The following is a 19468-nucleotide window of genomic DNA, read 5'->3' as shown; positions in this document are numbered from 1 at the left end:
TAGTAACTAAAACAAGCCTGAATGACTGAAATGGTGCCCTAACTGGCTTCCCTTACAACCAGTCTCTGTTCTCCCCACTGCTAAAGACAGTGTCCTTTTTTTAGGAGCCAGTGTCTTAGAAATTTCCTTAGAGTTTTTGCTTGAATTAAGAGCATAACCTCTATTACTTTTTAAAAAGTATATAATCTATTCACCAAATACCCCCTGAATGAAGCATCACCTTGTAAAAGAGCAGGATGAAGTTGATAGCGAAGGCTACAAACAGAGCAAGGAGCCTCAGGTTGTAGAAATTCCTGGCCAGGTAGTGCTGAAAAGAAAAGGACAGGCAGAAGTAGAAGAGCTCCGGCAGGGAGAAGGACCTTCCCTCTTTCACAAAGATGGTCTTCTCTGATTAGAAGTTTACACAGGACTACTCCTACTCTTTGGTAACCACTCATCTAGGACTGTCCTGGCCTTCTTACAACTTATTTGGGGGGACCAAAATTGATGATTTTTTAAAAAATTGCTTAGAATGATGCTCAAGGGAACCCTGCTCTGGTTTAAACCTCAGGGAAGCAAATGCCTAAACACGCCGCCAGCACAGGACTCATGCTGTTATGAAGGTACATGTGCGCGCGTGTGTGTGTACCCTCCACACAGCAAGTAAGCAGTCCATTTGGAAATTATGAGTGATCTAGGCCCACCGGAGACCCCTGAAGCTCCCACCCTGGCTGCAGCCAGACTGAGGCTGAGAGTCTCTGTCTCTTTGTAAGTCACAGACCCAGCACTTCTGCCTCTCCCCTTTTAGGGGGAACCATTCCCATACCCACTGCCGTCTTCCCGGGAAAAATCGACACGTGAGGACTGGAATGGTAGCTGCTTGGGGAAGCGCTCACCCGCTCCGCGGAGGGGGGCTCCCACCAATGGTGCTGGGAGGTGTAGTCCTGGCTTTCAGCAACTGTGCCTCAGTGGGCAATTTGCCAGAGAAAGGATATTACAAGCTGGGCTGAGGGTGTGTGGAGTAACAAAGCTTTTGAGGACTAGTGTGAGAACCTGACACAACACAGGAATGTTCTTTCTGCATCTGAATGATCGCACTACTTCTGAAGTTTTGGACCAGGATGGGCCAAGTCCCCACCTAGCACACATAAAGGAGCAGCTCTTCTAGAGAGAGGGCGGGGTAGAGGGACTGCAGCACCTGCCGTTTCCCTTTTCCTTTCCCTCCAACACAGAAGGGAGAGACAGATAATCGAGAAGAGGGAAGGAAGAGGAATGAGAAAGACGAGGAAGAACAACTAACCAAATGTGAAACAAAGTCAGTGGCCACTTCTCTGAGGTCCGCCCGGGCCAGCGCCTGCACCCGAGCGGGGCCAGGGCCAGAGCACTCACCAGCAGCTTGGTCTGATAGATTTCCAGCCCTTTAAAGAAACTGGCCATGAAGGCTTCAGGCTTCTCAATTTTCTGGCCACACCATCGCTTCTTCCTTTTGGTCGCATCTGCCCACCCGGCCTCGGCCTGCTCTTCTTTGGCTGTGTCCTCTTTCTCCCCATCTTCCGTGCTGCAGGAATGAGAAGCCCACTCATCATGGAGGGGAGGGGGAGACCTGGCCCTGGCAGGGAAGCTAAAGAGAAATCTTGGCTGAGAGGGGTGGGAGATGTATTATTCCTTGAGGGTGGGGACCTCAGGTCTTTATTACCCATAGTGCTTGGATGTGAACTTTGTATTTAGGAGCGGTGCCTGCTTTGATGAGTCACAGTCACAGGTGTACATCAGTTATATACAAGTTCTTCTGAACTTAGCCTTACCAACCTTTTTCCCCTTCAGAAATGTCCTTTATTTTCTAGGCTTTCATGGGCATTACCAATAGTACCTATTCTTCTAAGTTTGTCGTAGGAATTAAATGAGATATTGTATAAAAGAGCTTAGCAAAAGGCCTGGTATGTAACAGTTATCCAGTAATTACCAGATATCACCATCATCATCAACATTATATGAAGTTGCTAAGTGTGAGTGTTTGATAATTTGCTCGGTCAGATGGTGAAACTCTGATCTACTATTTGGAGTCTAAAGTGAACAAAATTATTAGACTGTGTTTATTGTATAGCTGGGGTAAAAAAGAAATGTATCCACACACGAAAAGATGCTCACCATCACTAATTATCAGGGAAATGCAAATCAAAAACACAAAACCTCACGCCTGCCAGAATGGCTATCATCAAAAAGACAACAAATAACAAGTCCTGGCCAGGATCTGGAGAAAAGGAAACCCTTGTGCACTGTTGGTGGGAATGTAAATTGGTGCAGCCACTATGGAAAACAGTGTGGAGATTCCTCAAAAAACTAAAAATAGATCTCCTATATGATCCAGCAATTTCACTCCTGGGTATATATCCAAAGAAAACGAAAACAGTAATTCCAAAAGATACATGCACCCCAGTGTTCACAGAAGCATTATTTACAATAGCCAGGACACGGAAGCAACTGAAGTGTCCATCAATAGCTGCATGGATAAAGAAGAGACACACACACACACACACACACACACACACGCACACACGCACGCACGCACACTGGAATGTTACTCAGCCATAAAAACGAAAAAAAAGAAATGTATCCAGGGCCTGCACAATATCTGTTTCTTATATTAATAGACATCAAGCTTTCTATTTACCATAACAACAAAATGGCAGTTACCATCAAGAACAATTAAGCACAGCAGTTAAAGCAGTCCATGCCGCCAAGAACTTACTCTGCCTTCTCAGACTCCACTTTTCCTTCGGCTTCATGAGCTGCTTTCGTCTCTGCTGCCTAGACAAAAATAACAGTCAAACTTTCCTCAAAATAAACGAGTTCATGGTGATGAGCCATATCACTGGCCATTTTGCTCTCCATGGTCAGAAGTCCCAACGGCTTTCTCTCTTTATGCTTCTGCTTTTCTCAGGATCACAGAACATAGGTGTCCTGCTATATATTAAGCTGCTCTAGAGTGATAAGACAAAGACTTCAAGCTTAAAAACATAACCGCCCTGTTATTATTCAACACAAAGAAAAAACTTTTGCTAGGACATTGTCAGAGCCCCGTGGCAGTGGTCCTACTGCTTCACGGGGTCGGAGAGAGATGGAACACAGGTCCAATCCAGAACCTGCTTCCATCAGACAGTATCTTCAGTTCTCTTCCATCACCCCAATCCCTCTGATTGATGACCATTGCACTTAGAATAAAATTCAAGCTCCCTACACCAAAGCCTATAAGGCCTACATGATCATGGCCTTTCTCTCCATTTTCACCTTGCATCACTTGACTCATTTCCAGCACAAACATTCACACCTTCGTTCCTTTCCTGGGACATTCCAAATCCTTCCCTGCACCAGGACCTTGGCACATGCCATATCATTTGCCTGGAATATGACTGCCCTGGCTTTTGGTGGGCCTGCCATTCTTCAGGACTTGGCTCAGATGATACCTTTGCAGATGCTCCTTGAGTATCCTACTTATAGTAGGGCCCACATTCATTCTGTAACACACGACCTTGTGCATTTATTTTAGCATGCGTCAAAAATGATAATTAGTTGTTGTCTTCTTCCACTAGAAATTAAGCTCCTTTAAAACAAAAATGTTGTCTCTTTTGTTAATCAATGTATTCTCATATCCTAGGAACACAGCCTGGCATGTAGCAGGCCTTGAATGAGTCCCTTTTATGTATCAAACTCTGTTCTAGGCCCTGGGTGACATCAGGGAGCAAAACAATAAATAAATTGATACTGTCAGAATGTTTACAATTCTGATACTTCTCTCCCTGACTCGCTAACCCAGGTGAGACATCTCTCCATAGCACCTGATAGACTTCCTTCCTAATGCTCTTCATGCTTGTACTGACCTGTCCAATGTCTATCTTTTCCACTAAATTATAGGAACGATGCATTTCTCATTCACCACTGTATTCCCAGAGCCTAAAACAGTGACAAGTGCATATTAACTATTCAATAAACATTCATGTAAAAAATGAATAAAGGGGCTTCCCCGGTGGTGCAGTGGTTAAGAATCCGCCTGCCGGTGCAGGGAACACGGGTTCGAGCCCTGGTCCGGGAAGATCCCACATGCCGCGGAGCAACTAAGCCTGTGTGCCACAACTACTGAGCCTGCGCTCCAGAGCCTGCGAGCCACAACTACCGAAGCCCGTGTGCCACAACTACTGAAGCCCGCGTGCCTAGAGGCCATGCTCCACAATGAGAGAAGCCACCGCGATGAGAAGCCCGTGCTCCGCAAAGAAGAGTAGCCCCTGCTCGCCGCAACTAGAGAAAGCCTGCCGTGCAGCAACAAAGACCCAACTCAACCATAAATAAATAAATAAATAAATAACTTCATTTATTTTTAACAAAATGAATAAAGGTTGACTTTGGGCTCTGATCTCTTTACATTTCTCTCCATACTCTCTTTATCGCTAGAATGGTGCTGTGAGTTGGATGCTGCAACACCCAGAACTTTCCATGGCCAAAGGGCTCTGAATTACTGCTATCTTAATCTAGTTGACTGACTCAAAGTCCAAACTGGCTAGTGGTTGCATCACAAGGATGAAAATGTCCCAAGCATGATAAAACTCACTGGGCACTGTGCTAAATCATATGATAACATCTGGACCTTTTAGGATACTGCAGAAGTTTATCTCACCAGAAAGGTCTCCTTGTATGCTATACCTGGTTTTCTCTGCTTTCAGTTACTGAATGAACCTGTGCGCCTTGAGAACTAACCTAATAAAGGTGTGGAAGCAAGTTGAGGGTCAAGGACCATCCTGTTTGAACTCTACAACGTAAACTGGAAGACCATTCAGCAATTAGATATTGAGACAACCACCTAAGTCTCATCTCTCCAGACATGGCAGAGCTGGAATTATCAGATCAGGGTAATCACAGATGAGCTGGTGTCTAACACAACATTGCCTCCTAGGAACTGGTGTCAGGCTGACGGCAAGGTAGAGTGGCAAGTCTTTTTCTAGGGATAAAGAAAGATGATAGAAACAAATCATGCTTACCTGTGCTTTCCTTTTCTCCCGTACAGTACTCTCTAACGTGGGGGGTTCATCCTTGCCAGTAATCTCAGAGAGGTCACCCAAACCCACTTCAGGCCCATGCTTTAAGCCACCTTCTTTCTTTGACTGGAGTCCAAAGAGATCTGACATGATATCCGTATCTCCCCTCTCCCCCTTTACGAAGTGCACGAATTCCGTGGCGATACCTGGCTCGGGCACTTCTGCCCTCTCAGCCTCCATTGCATCATCGTGGATACCAAATTGGGTTGGGTCAGGCATGTCACCCAGGATCTTTGTGACTCTGATGTTCTTTGCGCCTTCTATGAGGCCCCCTCCAAACACTGTGCTCCAGAGAATCTGAAAGATTCCTCCCAGTATGGCGAAGAGCAAGTGGAAGAGCCCCACGAACAACGTCCAGAAGAAAGAGAAGAACACCTTCACCAGCTCCTTCAGAGTCATCTTCTTTACCTTCCTACACTGCTTCTTGAGGTTCTTCAGGGTGGCCCTCTTCAGAAAGTTGGCCACGTTTCTCTTCACTGAGGCACAGGCCACGGCAAACGCAGAGGCACACTCAAAAGACTTGTCGTCCTCTTCACCCTCAACTTCTAACGTATAGGAAGAGTCTTCATTTTCTTCCTCCTCCTCTTCTGGCCTGTCGGCTGAGTCCGATTCTGAGATCTGTGATGCTAACTGCATCTCAAAGATGGTGTCTTCACAGAAGTTCACGAACAGCTCCATCTTCTCTTGCTCTCCGCCTTCGTTGACGACATCAAAGATGAACTGCTGCTTAGACTCCTTCACCTGGGGCTTCTCCCACTGAGTTCGACTGGACTCACTGATCTCAAAATAAACACGCTCAATTTTCTTGGCCTCACCCATGATCTCAATGCGTCCTAGGTAAGGTTCAAAGTAAGTGAGTACGCTTTCGGCTGGGTCCAACAGACACTTAAGGCGAGAATCATTTGGCATATGTTCAGAGAGGTTTGTCAATAACACCGCCACGTTAAACCCTATGTCCTTGGCCGGCTCGTGGAACCGGTCTACAAAGTCAACGTAATTAAACATGTCATTCTCATCCGCTTCTGCGCACGAAAGGAGAAAGTCAATCTCTGACTGCATGTACTGTTTTTGCCCTTCCATGGCCTTCTGGAATTCCTTTTTGGAGATGATCCCTTTCCCATCGGGGTCATATTCTTTGAAGGTGTCTGAGCCGGTTAAGTCTTTAAGTTTCAAGAACATGTCAAAGAATTTCAAGATCATTTCTACATTGGTAGAGGACTCTACCAGTGTGTCAACCATCTGCTTGCCAATAGTTCCATTTACCACATTCCCTGTGAGGCAGGTTCAAAAAGACATACAGATACATAAATAAACCCATGTCATCACATAACTGGTCAGGCAGATATCTTTTAGAAGACTTATATGCCAAATCGGTCAGCTCTTTTCTGACCGTGATGATTTGGAAATGGGTAGGAGGGAGCAGCAAGCCATAAAGACTACACCACCAGGAGCCAAGGGGGAAAGAAACACAGGGAAGGAGGAGATGGCCACGCCAGTGCCTTTTGTCTGGCCTGGGGCCTGGAGAGTGGTTTCATTATCAGATTATCAGGGACACATAGGGATAAGTGGTGCCCCTCTAATCCCCTTAGACCTAGGAGGGTGTCCAACTAGATGGCTGGCATACACACTGGCAGCCAGATGTATCGAAAAGCAATGGGGAGAGGGAGAGGATAGGGAAAAGCAAAGCTTGGAGGTTTTCCCCAGTTCATTCTGGCTTTCCTACTGAGATAAAATGAGTTGGTTTCAGGCTTTGTCCATCAGACGATGTGCCCCTCACTCATTTTTTTGTTTCTGAAAATTTGGTTTTCTAACCAATGTCATACGGCATCAATGACCTGCCAGAAGGATAATCTGCGTGATTAGTACGGTTAGTGCTCGGACCAATTACAGTCGTGTGATTGCCTAGTTATACCAAACAGCCCAACCTTCCAGGAGGGACAGAAGCATCACCACCATGTCCTGAAGGAGATCCAAGAGTTCCTTCAGCAGCTCGATCTGACTGGAATCCTAGAACAGAAACAGGAGATACCCCTGAGCTATCTGATCCCTCAGTAAAGTACAGGGCAGTGAGCAAGGAGAGCCTGCTCTGGGACGGTCAGGTGAAGGCTACATCCATCTCCAGAATGAGCTCCCTTCTCATGGTGAATGCGGATGTCTTAGCATCCTCTCTTTGTAGCATCGGGAGGCTCGCTGCAGCAGGGTTCATACAAAAGAGTTCCTTTACGGTTTTCCTTTTATTAACGCAACGTGGCAGATATACCAATTGTTGTCCAAAACTACTGAACAACCCAATCTACCAAAGAGCCGTTAGGTACCTCTAGTAGCTTAGGTTGCCATTTTTCATACTGAAGAATTACCAGTGAGCTTCGGGGGAATACTACTGCAATCCAATTAAAGTATCAAGGTTCTAATCACCAATTGGGTTCTCCTTTCTTTCTTAATTTAGGTTCTCCTGATTCTAATTGGTGGTGATCTGGGTGCCAGTGGTCCCTTAAAATGTTATTAATATATCATCGAGGCTATTCCTCCGGATGGTTTTGATACCAGTCTGTTTGGTTTTCATTTCAGCATTGCAGACAGGGCATTGCCAAGTGAGCTCTGGGCTTGATACCTATGTCACAGAAGCAAAACAAGCCTTGGAAGATCTGAGGTGGGGAATCTGAGGGTGAGGTTAAAAAATGCATTCTGGGCCACACTTCTTTTACAGACTCTCTCTCACAAAGACATAGTTCTTTGGCCCTTCAGACTTCAGAGGGATTTTCTAGCACCTTTGGAGTGTGTCACAGCTGTCCACAAAACATCAGAGAAGTGTAGACTGTCAGAGCTAGAAGAGCCCTCAAAGGTCGTCTATTTTAACTCCCAATATTTTATAGATGATGAAAGCAAAAACCGGAAAGGGGAAGTGACTTCCCAGAGGACACCAGTGAGGAGGTGGCAGGGTCAGGATCCTGTCTCTGGAGCCTCTACACCGCACTGCCCCACTGGGCTGATAAATCGGCAGCCCTCCCAAGAACTCTCTCCTCCCATAAGGCCAGAGTCAAAAGGGGAAAAATGAAAGGGGTAAATAGCACATTCCAGAAGAGAGAGGCAGATGTGACAGCCTTGACAATTTTAGATACACATTATTTAAATTAATGCTGCCAATGTTACTCTGAGCAGCCTGAAACATATCCTGAAGTTCTCCCTCATGTGTTGTCATGGAGAGAGGCCATCGACTACTACAGACGCTACATTTATTTGTTCATAATAAATGCTCTGAGCGATTCCGATTCATCTTGCCAGAGAGATGGGGAGTGAGAAGGAAAGGCAGAGATGGGGAAGAGGGGAAGCAAAGGTGACAGAGAAGGGAGATGTGAATTACAGAGACATGCAGACCTTTGACAGAGCAGACAGGGGGGTAGATCATGTGCATAAATTGCAAAACAGTGACAAGGAAGCAAAAGGGATTAGCACCATAAAAAGCAAGTGTTGAGGCTATTATGAAAAGGACACAAGGGAGAAAGCTGCATTCATGCAAAAGCCTGTCTGGGACACCCCCGCCCCCACGCCCCCCCAGGAGGTGTTCATTCCTATCTCCCACTTAGGCCCTCATTTTAAAAATGAGACCTGATCTGCATGGCTTTTCCAATCATTTCGTCAAGCAGCCACATCCACAATGGGAAGACCGGGGGTGGGGACTGACTTAGCGTTTCACACCAACGACACGTCGGGAACGGGGAACGGGCCACAGTACCTGAGAGAGTTTCATCTGCATGTTAGCAAATACATGGAGGAAGCCGACCACTGCATCCCATAGCCTACTGTGAGCGAGGCTCTGCTGGTTCCCAACGCAGGGGCCCTACGGAGAGGAGGACACTCTTATTTCACTGGAGCACCACAAGCTGCTCTGAAACTTGCCCTAGTAAGGGCATTTGACATCAGCTCATATATGTAGAGAGCTCTTTCCAAAAGTCACATATTTTGCAGCTCAATATTTTCCCAGGATATTACTTTTCTCTCCACTCCATCGGGTCCCCCCACCACCACCAATCCTAAGATCCTATTTCTAGGAAAAATCACTAGGAATGTCACAGTGCGGTGATTTTCAGAGATTTTCTTTTAGCTTCCGTTCTTATGCTAGAGAACATTATTTAAGAGGTAAATGCTCTGGTTGAAACAGGACTGAAGGGTACTCCTGCCGACTCTGGCCCACACCTTGGCCTAAGAGGGGTTCTGAGGAACTCCAGGGTTCCAAGGAGCACAACTCGAAAACCAGGCCCTTGTGCACGCATTGTTTGCAGGCAAAGTTGCATGTTAGATGTGATGACCACAGGGCTATCTACTTAAGTGAAAAAATCTGAATTATATTCCTAATGTTCAACTACTTTTAGGATTTTCTTATCATTAACCTAAATGTCAGGTACATCATCTCTATCTTTTCTGAAAGCCAGACATAGACGGATGACTTGATGAACAGTCTGCATTTTCCCTGTCAATAACCTTTCCTATTTTGGAAGATCATTATTGAACCACCGTTTCTTTTCTCTTCTTTTTTAAAATAAGTTATTTGAAATTCTTCTGAATGGAGAGTTGTCTATTCTTTCTTACTTATTTAATCATTTATTTATATCATTATGGACTCCACACATTCATTTTATGCTTTGGGTTATAATTCAATACTACTTTATTTACTTTATTTTGTAGCTCTAATTTTTCCAGTTTTGGCCATTGGGAGCTCTTTCAGTTGGCTCCTGTATCCCTTTGACATACCCCCATCATTTTTTTTTAGCATTCTCTTGCACTATAGCATTCTCCAGGCTCATCCTGTATGTTTCCAGCCCTAGTTCTAGAATCAGCCATTTCTCTACGGAGACCTATTTCCTTTCAATGGAGAATGGTATTAGAAACCAAGATCTGGGCTCTAGTTGTGCTTGTTGCTACTGGGGTATCATTTTTTAGGTCCTCCTGGCTGACAGAGCAGCAGAAATATGTGTGTTGTCCTAATCCATGTGTATACACATATCCATAAATATTTCCATATGTAACCATTTGTATCTATGTTAAGCTGAACATGAGTTTAGCATACAAATGTCTCTGACTCTCATTCATTCCCACAGGGATCTTCTATCTCTTCTGCTTGCTCATCTGTAACTTCCCACTCCAACAGTGAGAAATCTTGTTCACTTCCATTATATATGTATAATGGTTTCAGAATTATTAACACATATCCACATGGGAAAAACTTCATCAACCAAAGTGCTTATGTATAGCTCCTTTTGCCTTTGGTCTTTCAGACCGTACTCATTTCCAAAGTTTCTTAGGCCAGCACCTTATTCCCTACCTCTTCAGTGAGGCTGTTTTATATATATATATATATATATATATATATATATATATATATATATATATATATATATATTTAATACATTTAGAGTCTTTTGTCACATTCTGCCTATGTTCTTTATCCTTAACTCTTCCTTATAGCTTTTTCCTATATTTTTCTACACTTTAATCACTCTCCAAATCACGCTTCAACAAACTTTCAAAAGGAACACTGGTACTAGTGTCCTAGTATCAAGTTCTAGAAAAGGCTTGGCAGAATTCCCAGGGAAGAGGTGAGCAGGAGAAATTTTGCCTGTGTCCCTAAATCAAGTAAGCTTGTTTAAAAATCACTGTTCATGTACATTTGGTGTCTGATCCCTAGAAGCCTCTAGATTCTTTGTTGAAACAAAACTGATTGTTGAAAGAAACTCACATTCACCCCAAATACGCTTTTCTTTTACATTTGGGTTAAGTGCTCCATAGGAAGTTCTGGAGATTAGGATGGGCTCTGCAGAGAGCAAATCAGATGCTTGTCAGATCAGTTCAATGACCTTCATACGTATTTCACATGCTGTGAAACGTCAGCTCAGTCACCTGTTCCTAGGTTTATCTCCCTATGTTCTTACAATCCTTGAGTAAAGCATGGATCAATATCTTCCTTAAAATCCTTCTTTTCAAGTCTTAGTCTTGTGTTTATTTTAGTAAGCAAATATGATCTGAGTGTGCCAGTTGGCTCAACATATAGATCTTAAAAAATCTTATATTACATCACAGAGCACCATGATATGGCTACTGATTTCACAGCAAGTTCTGCCTGAGGACATCCTCTACTCCTTTTCACAGTAGCTAGACCACTGTAGGCAATGAGTGGAGAATGCTGTGCACAGAGAAAGACTGCTGTGAGATGTTCAACCTGAAATTTACCTGTTGATTTGACTGCCACTGCACTTAGTTTATGTGCTTCTGAAGTTACCTTTTCCATAGAGTGAATTTCTGACCAATTAGTAGGCTCTCATGAATTCTCTTTTTAATCTCAAGCCTCAAGATAATACCACTTGTCCCTTTATTCCTTCATTCTATCAATCATTCCTCCACTCCACTCTCCATGCTTACTGAACACCTCTGATGTGCCACACATGCTAAAAGTGAAGAATTTTAAAACGAATAAGAAATTTTCTGTTGACAAAAAGATTTCAGACTACGAGGGAAAGCAAAATGTTAACCAGATAAATGCAAATAAAGTGTGACACTGCCATTTACAGGTCACAGTGGGGTCCATAAACTACAGCTTCTCGTAGAGTGTAGGTACTACTGGTTTCTATTTATAGGTAAGGAGTATTGTCAGTGCTATAGCTAGATGCACAGTCCACATATGCAGCCAAGTATTCTGTAGGGAATTAGAATATGGGAATGTTAAAACTGTTCTCTTTGTTTTCAGGCATGCACTCTATAGCACACACCTGGATGTATTCCGTAAGAGAATTGAAAATCTGCTTGGTGACCGCCAGGGCTTTGGAAAAATTGTGCTGTCCAGATTCATCAATGACGTCCTTCCCTGAATAATACCAGTAGAAGTCACTGATTGATTCCTAAGAACAAAAAAGGAGAGTTTAGTATTTCTCACATAGTGAGAGAGTTTAGTATTTCTCAGTCCATGAAGCTAAACCCAATGTTCAGGAAGAGTACAAGAGCGTCCTACATTTCTGTGACCACTTTGTTATGATAGGAGCCTGGGACTCTGTGAAGAAGCACAGAGGTATCTGATCCCGAGCACCTTTTAAGTACAGATATTCCCCCTCCGCAGGAAAGAACAGATAGAAGAGAGGGCAGCGTTCAGCTGGACCTGGGTGACCATGTTATAGGACAATTTATTCACAATGAAAAATGTACGTTAAAGATAATATTGATCATCCAAATAATCATGATAGCAGCAGCAACATGATAGCTGACACCGTAAGTGCCGGGCGTTGTTCTGAGCACGTTACACGAATTAAACCTCTCCATCTTTACCACCACCCAATGAGAAAGTACCACTCATTTTCAATGAGACAGGACTACTCGTTTTATAGATGAGGAAATTGGAACACCAGGAGGTTAAACAGACTGCTCCAGGTCATGAACTGGTGAGTGGCAGAGCCAGGTTAAGGAATCAGCAAAGAGAAGAGGGCATCCTTTTTTATATTTGTGCAGGTTTTCTTGACATTATTTGGATTTTCCTTCAAACAATTCAACCAGATGACGCCTCAACACTAAGAACTTGTGAACCCATCTTATTCAGGCTTTCTGTACCTCTTTTTCCTAGTGAAAGTCTGTTCCCATGCACAGCTTGCCTGGAGTACCTTGGCTAAGCTTACACTGGCAAAAACTAAAGTGAATCAGCAGTTTATAACAGAAGATTTGGTAGTTAACCACTCCCCCGACTTCCGTCTTCAAACTCACATTTAGGTATTTGACTTCCCATAAGTGTGTGGACATAAGATTACAAGACCTTCCTTACTGGGGCTGGACTGTATCCTGGGCCGTCCCTGAGGCTGTGTAACTGTCTTTAGCTTCCGGAAGTGTATGTGAGGTGTGCTACCATCCAACGCCCACTCACCTGCAGACGCAGAAGGTAGTCCACAGTACTGATGATGACGTTCACGGTGGTGGTGTTGCCCATCTGAGTCCGCAGGAAGTTCTGGAAATCTGAGAACACCAGGGTTGGGTCAGAGTCCATCCCCTGCAGAGCAGGTGGCTCTAGGCTTCTTCTCGGCTGAGCTCAGAAGAGACTCACCATGTGAAAAGCCTTACAAGGGCACACTGTTTAGGTCCTGAAGGACAGAGCACTGCCCTGAGCCCTCCCATCCCCGCGGCACCAGAAACTGGACTTAATGAGCCCTGAGGGACTTGACAGCAAGGGGTGGGTGTTTAGCTTCAACATCTGAAGATTCTGGAAGCAACTTAGCCTGGGTGGCACTAAATAACATTAGCCATGAAGTTAAAGGCCATGTTACATAGGGTTTCTTATTAAGGAATGGATTAACTGTTGTCCTTAAATTAGCAACTGGCTGTATTAAATGTGGCAATCTGAAATGAATCAAAATTTTGTACCTGAATGTTGTTGTCCCTTGACAACTCAAATCTATTCCACTTACCACTGTTATGTCCTTCACAAAGTAACTGTAGGAATCTAAAGAGATCTCGTGTAAACTCATCATTCTGGAGTACTTTTTCACCTTGAAAACACAGAATACTGGTGAGCATCTGTTTGACTTTTCAACATAGAATATCTTCCACCACACATGACTGCAAAAATGCTAAAGGAGCTGTGTCAGAACAGTGCGGAAAGGGAACTGTGGATGAATGGTGACAGACCCAATTAAAACTGGAACTGAGGCAACACCCAACAAAGCTAGAATTGTTAGCCCCGGGATGCATTTGGAAGGAAAACAACTAGGCAGTAATGATTCACAGTCCATAACACATGCTTTGGAAGATGGAAGACACTTCTTTAATTAAACAATAAACTGCTGAGTTAAACTCAACATGCAACCACCAAGCCGAAAATGTGTCTGTGCTGAGCCAATTAAATAAGATCTCTTAGGACTCACACACATGGTAGGAGCTCGGGCCGGAAACTCAAACTTACCACGCTCACGAATGATGACTAGCCATAAGAGAAAAACAGAAGGATACAGAGTAAGAAAACCACAAACATCAAGACAGACTCTCTTTAGCTAATACTGGTTCTGTGAACACATCAGCCTGGATATGCCTTATCAAAACTACAGATGGAAACATCTTGCTGAAATGGAGCAAGTCCTTGGAGATTAAGCCGCAGTGAACAGGGGCTCTAACCAGAAATAGTTAACTAGGATTTTAATTGGAAACAGAGAAGCCTTCACCTTCATCAGTTACTTACGTGTTCCTTCCTCAGTAACCATCCCCAGGCCTTCAGCTTTATTCTGCCTCTCAAATGCATTCAAATCAAGGACACTTGTAACAGACGAAAGAAAACAAGGTTCAGGGCTACACGCACTGGGAAAATGGGTTTTTAACATCAACGAACCCATCAACTAAGAATACCTGTCCTTGCATTATCATAAATGCACCAACGTATTGTGGTATGGTTGAGAGTCTAATGATTCCCTGGGTTTGTGCTAAGCAGTGTTGTCCAAGGATGTCTGGAGCTCACAGCCCTTGCCATGTGCAAGGACAGGGGCCAGAAACATGTATGTGATTGTCACTGTTTGTCCAGTTTGAGTCCCTTCTTATGGATGAAGATTTAGAAAGGCTTTCCAAATCAAGAAGGAATAATCTGTTTCTAAGATTTCTTAAGGGAAAGTTTACTTTAAGCTGTACGAATTCATGTTCACCTTCCACATTTACCTACTTTCTCTGAGAATCACAAGGAAGAGCGGCTTTTAGTCCTTAGGATGAATACTGATGGAGACAGCTACAAAGTTTCAGATTTTTTTTTTTCTTTTTTTGCGGTACGCGGGCCTCTCACTGTTGTGGCCTCTCCCGTTGCAGAACACAGGCTCCAGACGCGCAGGCTCAGCGGCCACGGCTCAAGGGCCCAGCCGCTCCGCGGCACGTGGGATCTTCCCGGACCGGGGCACGAACCCGCGTCCCCTGCATCGGCAGGCGGACTCTCAACCACTGTGCCACCAGGGAAGCCCCAAAGTTTCAGATTTGGAAGGGCCACACCCTTTTATTCTATCATTCAGGAGCCAAAAGTAGCCAAGATCACGCTTCCTAGAGGCAATGGTGTCCCTAGGTGCTCCTGAACCTGTGACAAGTTGGCTTTCATTTTTGTCCTCACCTTCCACAACCTTCCCAGCCACAGCCACCAACAAAACCTGCTTAGCCAGGAACCTCTAGGACAACCGCAAAGCTACAATGAGAGTAATGATCACGTGATTTCCAACTGGGGCTCACCCCATTTCTCTAATAGGGTCTAACTCCTTAGCCAATAAAGAAGAGTTTATGGAACATAAGACCACAAAGTGTCACAAGAATATAGACCTTAGAGAAGCTTATGGCTGAGTCCAGTAAGATTCTGCAAAACCTCCTCTTCCTTTTATCACTGGGCAAAGGAAATGACTGTTGGATTGGAAAGACTTTGGGGAACAATCCAACACCCCTTTTCCCCTTTTAGGGAGTCACATATGTTCTGTAATTTAGACGAATTTTAAAGAGAAACTGAAAATTCCTACTGCCGTTATATTGGTTTTCCCCAGACCCTGCTATAAAAAGGGTCTGCTTGATAATACAAAATTATCCTTTGATTTTGGGAGGAGAATACGGAAACAGGACATTTGGACATAGCTGCTTTGAAGCATCACTGCTGATTCAGGAGACAATCTGTGCAGTGGACATTTCTGACCCTTACCCCATCCTGAAATACCCATTTCAAATGTTCTGATTTCTTCAATGCTTAACAATTTTACAAATACGCATTATTTTTATAATCAGCAAAAAACCATTAAAATACCTTAAAACTTCTGTTAGAACTCAGTTGGCCTCTAAGGGTATGTCACCTGTCCCTCTAAGCCATCATTATAAATTAGCTTAGCAATATTAAGTGCTACAGACTACCAAGAGAACTCTTAGAAAGTTAATTGAGAATATCATGGGCAATATGGGACTGAACTGCCTTGATTTTCGCCATCTTTGAGTCCACATGTACTATTTCACCCTCAGTGAGTCAGGTCTGGCAATATTACATTTTCTTTTCCTGAGGGAGGTAATAAATGAATTGGCTGTCGGTGGGGGAAAAATGGGGCTGAGGACAAGGGATTGTACTGCAGCTCAAATACGCTCCATATAACCCCAGGGTACAATATTTACCCAATCCAATATGACTAGCAATATTATGAAGTCCACCAAAAAAAGAACATCCATCCTCCAAATTTTCAATTGGACTAACGTTCCAAGTTTAAGAATTATTAATTGGAGGCAAACGAGCTAGATAATTATAACTTTGACTTCCTTCAGAATGAGTTGCAGACGGTTCAAAATACATATGAATCTCGGAGAATAAGCTGACACTTTTCTTAGAAAGATTGCTGGCTTGTTTCTGAAATGAGCAAGTATGGTAACCTTACGACTTTTGGTTGCCTATTGTTCATCTGTCAGAGGGTTCAGCCGTGAGGGGAGGCTTACACCGCTGGGTAATATAAATGGAAAGTTTAATGCTTTGTTTTTCAGACAATGTCAAAATGTTCCCACGTCAGGATGTGCCTCTGTCAAAATGGATATGTCAAAATATGTACCCACAAAATATCTATTCAGGCTCAAAGAATTGTTAAGGATTAACAAAGTGCCTAATGGGTCTAACGAACACATAGCCTTGAGTCATACTGAGGGATTCCTCCTCTTTTCCATTCTTTTCTAGTTTGACTTTTATGAGCATACATGTTTAAGAGAAACTCACACTCAGCTCCAAATAAAACAACCTAAGAAAAAAGGAGGTAAGGGCGATTCAAACACCAAACAGGTGTTGGTAGGGGTGTGTGTGTGTGTGTGTGTGTGTGTGTGTGTGTGTGTGTGTGTGTGTGTGTGTGTGTGTGTGTGTGTAGATTACATTTTCCCCTCTGAATGCTATTTGAAGGTAATCCTGAGGGCTGGAGGAACAATACCCATCCTCTTAGCTTTCGGAAGTAGGTACTCCTTTCTCAATAATTCCATGATACGCCAGTTTATTCTGTGGCCCTCCCCCACCCCATTACCCTTTCCCTGAATAGTGAAGAACTTTAAAAAAATGCTATGGATGGTTTTCCCATATTTACCTGCAAGACTGCATAAGACCAGAAAGGCTTTGAAAGAACCCAGCATCCTTTTTCTCCTTTAGGTAATCTAGCATTTTCTGCAAGGGAGACACATTTAAAAGGGAAAAACAATGAAAACTATGGCACACGTACTAACTCTCCTAATTGTGATGGACAGATGGCAGCCACGCAGGTACACCAAGTCAGATCCAGGATGGTGGTTTGTAACCCTGGGTAAGCATCGAGATACTCCACCTGTGGACTTAAACCTTCAGTGTGCCTGAGCGCCACCCTCCACTTATGGAACCAGAATATTTTAGGGCAGATGTTTTATTTTATAAAGGTCCACTGGTATTGACAGTATAGTGGATCTTTGACATTCATAGATTTACTGTTTGAAGCCTCTTCTATTTGGGAACAGGTGCCGGGACTGGGATGTAGTAATGTTTACGGTTGCTAGGTATAATCTGAACAGCTCATGCAATGATTTTAACGCACTAGAGTAAGGAGCTTACCTACTAATGAGCCTAGTTGAGAGCTCAGTATCTCTCTCACAATAAGACTTAGTTTCCTCTGTTCCCTGTTACTGGCAAGCCAGGAACTTTGTCTGACATAATAAGAATTTTCTTTTTTTTTTTTTTTTTTAAAAGGCTCTGTAAGAAAGTCAACTGACGGGGTGGTGGTGGAAGAGAACAGAAAGTGAGGAGTGCCTTTGAAAATGGTAGTTCTTAATGAGAAATTTGTTTGTGATGAGTTAAAGCCTGGGAAAAATTATACGCAATAATGGTAGTTATGGATTTGGAAATTCTCAAAGGCCCTGGGATATAACCCTTATGAATGCCAAAAGTCTTTGAAATTTCATTTTCCTGTGCACACAGATGCTTTTATTTTTAGCCAGAGCCTGGAGTACTCAGGAGACACCAGTGCATTTCTATCTCCTGTAGCCAGTTCCAATTCAGATTGCTGAATGAACTCCATGTGCCAGACACTCCACTTTGTATGTCTTTGTGTGTTCTCTCATTTAATGCATGATGGCAGGAGTTTTTATTTGCATTATTCACTGCTACACCCTCTACCCACAGAAGGGAGCCTGGCCCTAGTGCATAGTCAACAATCACTAAACAGCTGTTAAATAAATGAATAAATGAATGAGTGAACGAACAATAGGTGTGTGGGGTTATGAACCTCACTTAACTGATCAGGCCCCTTTTGCTCACAGTAAGGCAGCTAATAAGGGAAAGGGTCGAAATAAAAACCTAAGGCTTAGAAAACTTCCTCTAGAGCATATTTTTGTAGAAATGATGAAAAAAATGTAATGTTTTTCTTTTTGAACCCTAGGTAAGCCCTCTTTACTAAGCATACCTTTGTCTAAAGACTCCTAGTCCTGGTTTTATCTGTGTTCCCAGTTACTCTGATATAACTGGTCACTAAGGACAAAACACCAGCAAAGGTGATTCTGGGTGGCCACCTCTGTAGCAGAGTCAGCATCTCTTCCCTGAAGTGTGACAGCTGTCAAATGGAAATACCCCAGGAAGTCTGCCCCACCTCCTGCAAGCCCCCATTACCTGCTGCACGCCAGCGTTGCCCCCATTCAGAATGGCGATCCCCAGCTTCAGAGTCTCCACCACCATGGGGCTCATCTCACCTGCCGTGGTAAAGATTCCGTTGAATCACCAAGGAAACAGAGGGTAAATCACATCTACTGGGCTTTACCAGGACCCGTTAATAATGACGTCACGTCATGGTGTGACATCTCTGTGGTAGCTAAGGGGCCCATGTAGAAATCTCAGAAATCACCTTTGCTGGCGCTTATCATCTGAAGGACCATCTCTGCGGCTCCACGCTCATGCAGCCGAGCTTGCTGATAGAGGGTTTTCTGCTTTTCCATTTCTTTCTCCTAGGAAAAAAAAAAAAAAGCGGGAAAAGATTTGTTTACCCCCAGAGAATCCACCGTGGTCAGGTGAGTTGAGAGAGAGAATCTTTACTTGCCTAAGAAGGCAACAAACATAATTTTGAACAAAACAGACTTTGGAAGTTTATTTTTAGATGCTGTCCAGCTTTCCAAAACTGTCCACCCATAATTTACTCAACTTTTGATGCTGAATTTTCTACTTTTTGTACTGATAGGTAACACAGTCTGTTCCCCTGTGATACAATAATTATAGGAAGTGACCCCAGATTAAGATGTGCTTGTTTTCAATGTTCAGTCATACAGGAAAACCTGCTGAGGGCTCAGCTGGAGTTTCTCTGTAGGAAACATCCACTTATCCAGAATGCTCAGACCACACTTAACTGAGACTCTACCAGATATGAGATGCTAGAATGTCAAGGCTTTCCAGAGCTGTAATC

At 43.6% G+C, this 19468-nt stretch overlaps 1 protein-coding gene across 1 annotated transcript in view; it reads right to left on the bottom strand.

Annotated features, from left to right (window-relative positions):
• Positions 1-19468, bottom strand: part of RYR3 (ryanodine receptor 3) — a 373779-nt gene that overhangs the window by 22303 nt on the left and 332008 nt on the right. Inside the window, exons 81-94 of the mRNA XM_089906254.1 lie at positions 18917-19016; positions 18685-18764; positions 17141-17217; positions 14269-14342; positions 13996-14013; positions 13502-13582; positions 12964-13052; positions 11828-11956; positions 8800-8904; positions 6992-7073; positions 5010-6337; positions 2729-2787; positions 1369-1537; positions 221-307 (exon numbers count right to left, since the gene is read on the bottom strand). Coding sequence (XP_089762380.1) covers positions 221-307; positions 1369-1537; positions 2729-2787; positions 5010-6337; positions 6992-7073; positions 8800-8904; positions 11828-11956; positions 12964-13052; positions 13502-13582; positions 13996-14013; positions 14269-14342; positions 17141-17217; positions 18685-18764; positions 18917-19016 — 2478 coding nt within the window. The remainder of the gene's footprint in view (positions 1-220; positions 308-1368; positions 1538-2728; positions 2788-5009; positions 6338-6991; positions 7074-8799; positions 8905-11827; positions 11957-12963; positions 13053-13501; positions 13583-13995; positions 14014-14268; positions 14343-17140; positions 17218-18684; positions 18765-18916; positions 19017-19468) is intronic.

Source organism: Delphinapterus leucas, chromosome 2, assembly GCF_059928025.1.
Source record: "Delphinapterus leucas isolate spDelLeu-1000000601 "Yukka" chromosome 2, BTC_Dleu_Yukka2, whole genome shotgun sequence".
NCBI classification, from domain to species: domain Eukaryota; kingdom Metazoa; phylum Chordata; class Mammalia; order Artiodactyla; family Monodontidae; genus Delphinapterus; species Delphinapterus leucas.
Note: the sequence above shows the minus strand (reverse complement) of the source record. Positions and strands in the feature narration are given on the sequence as shown.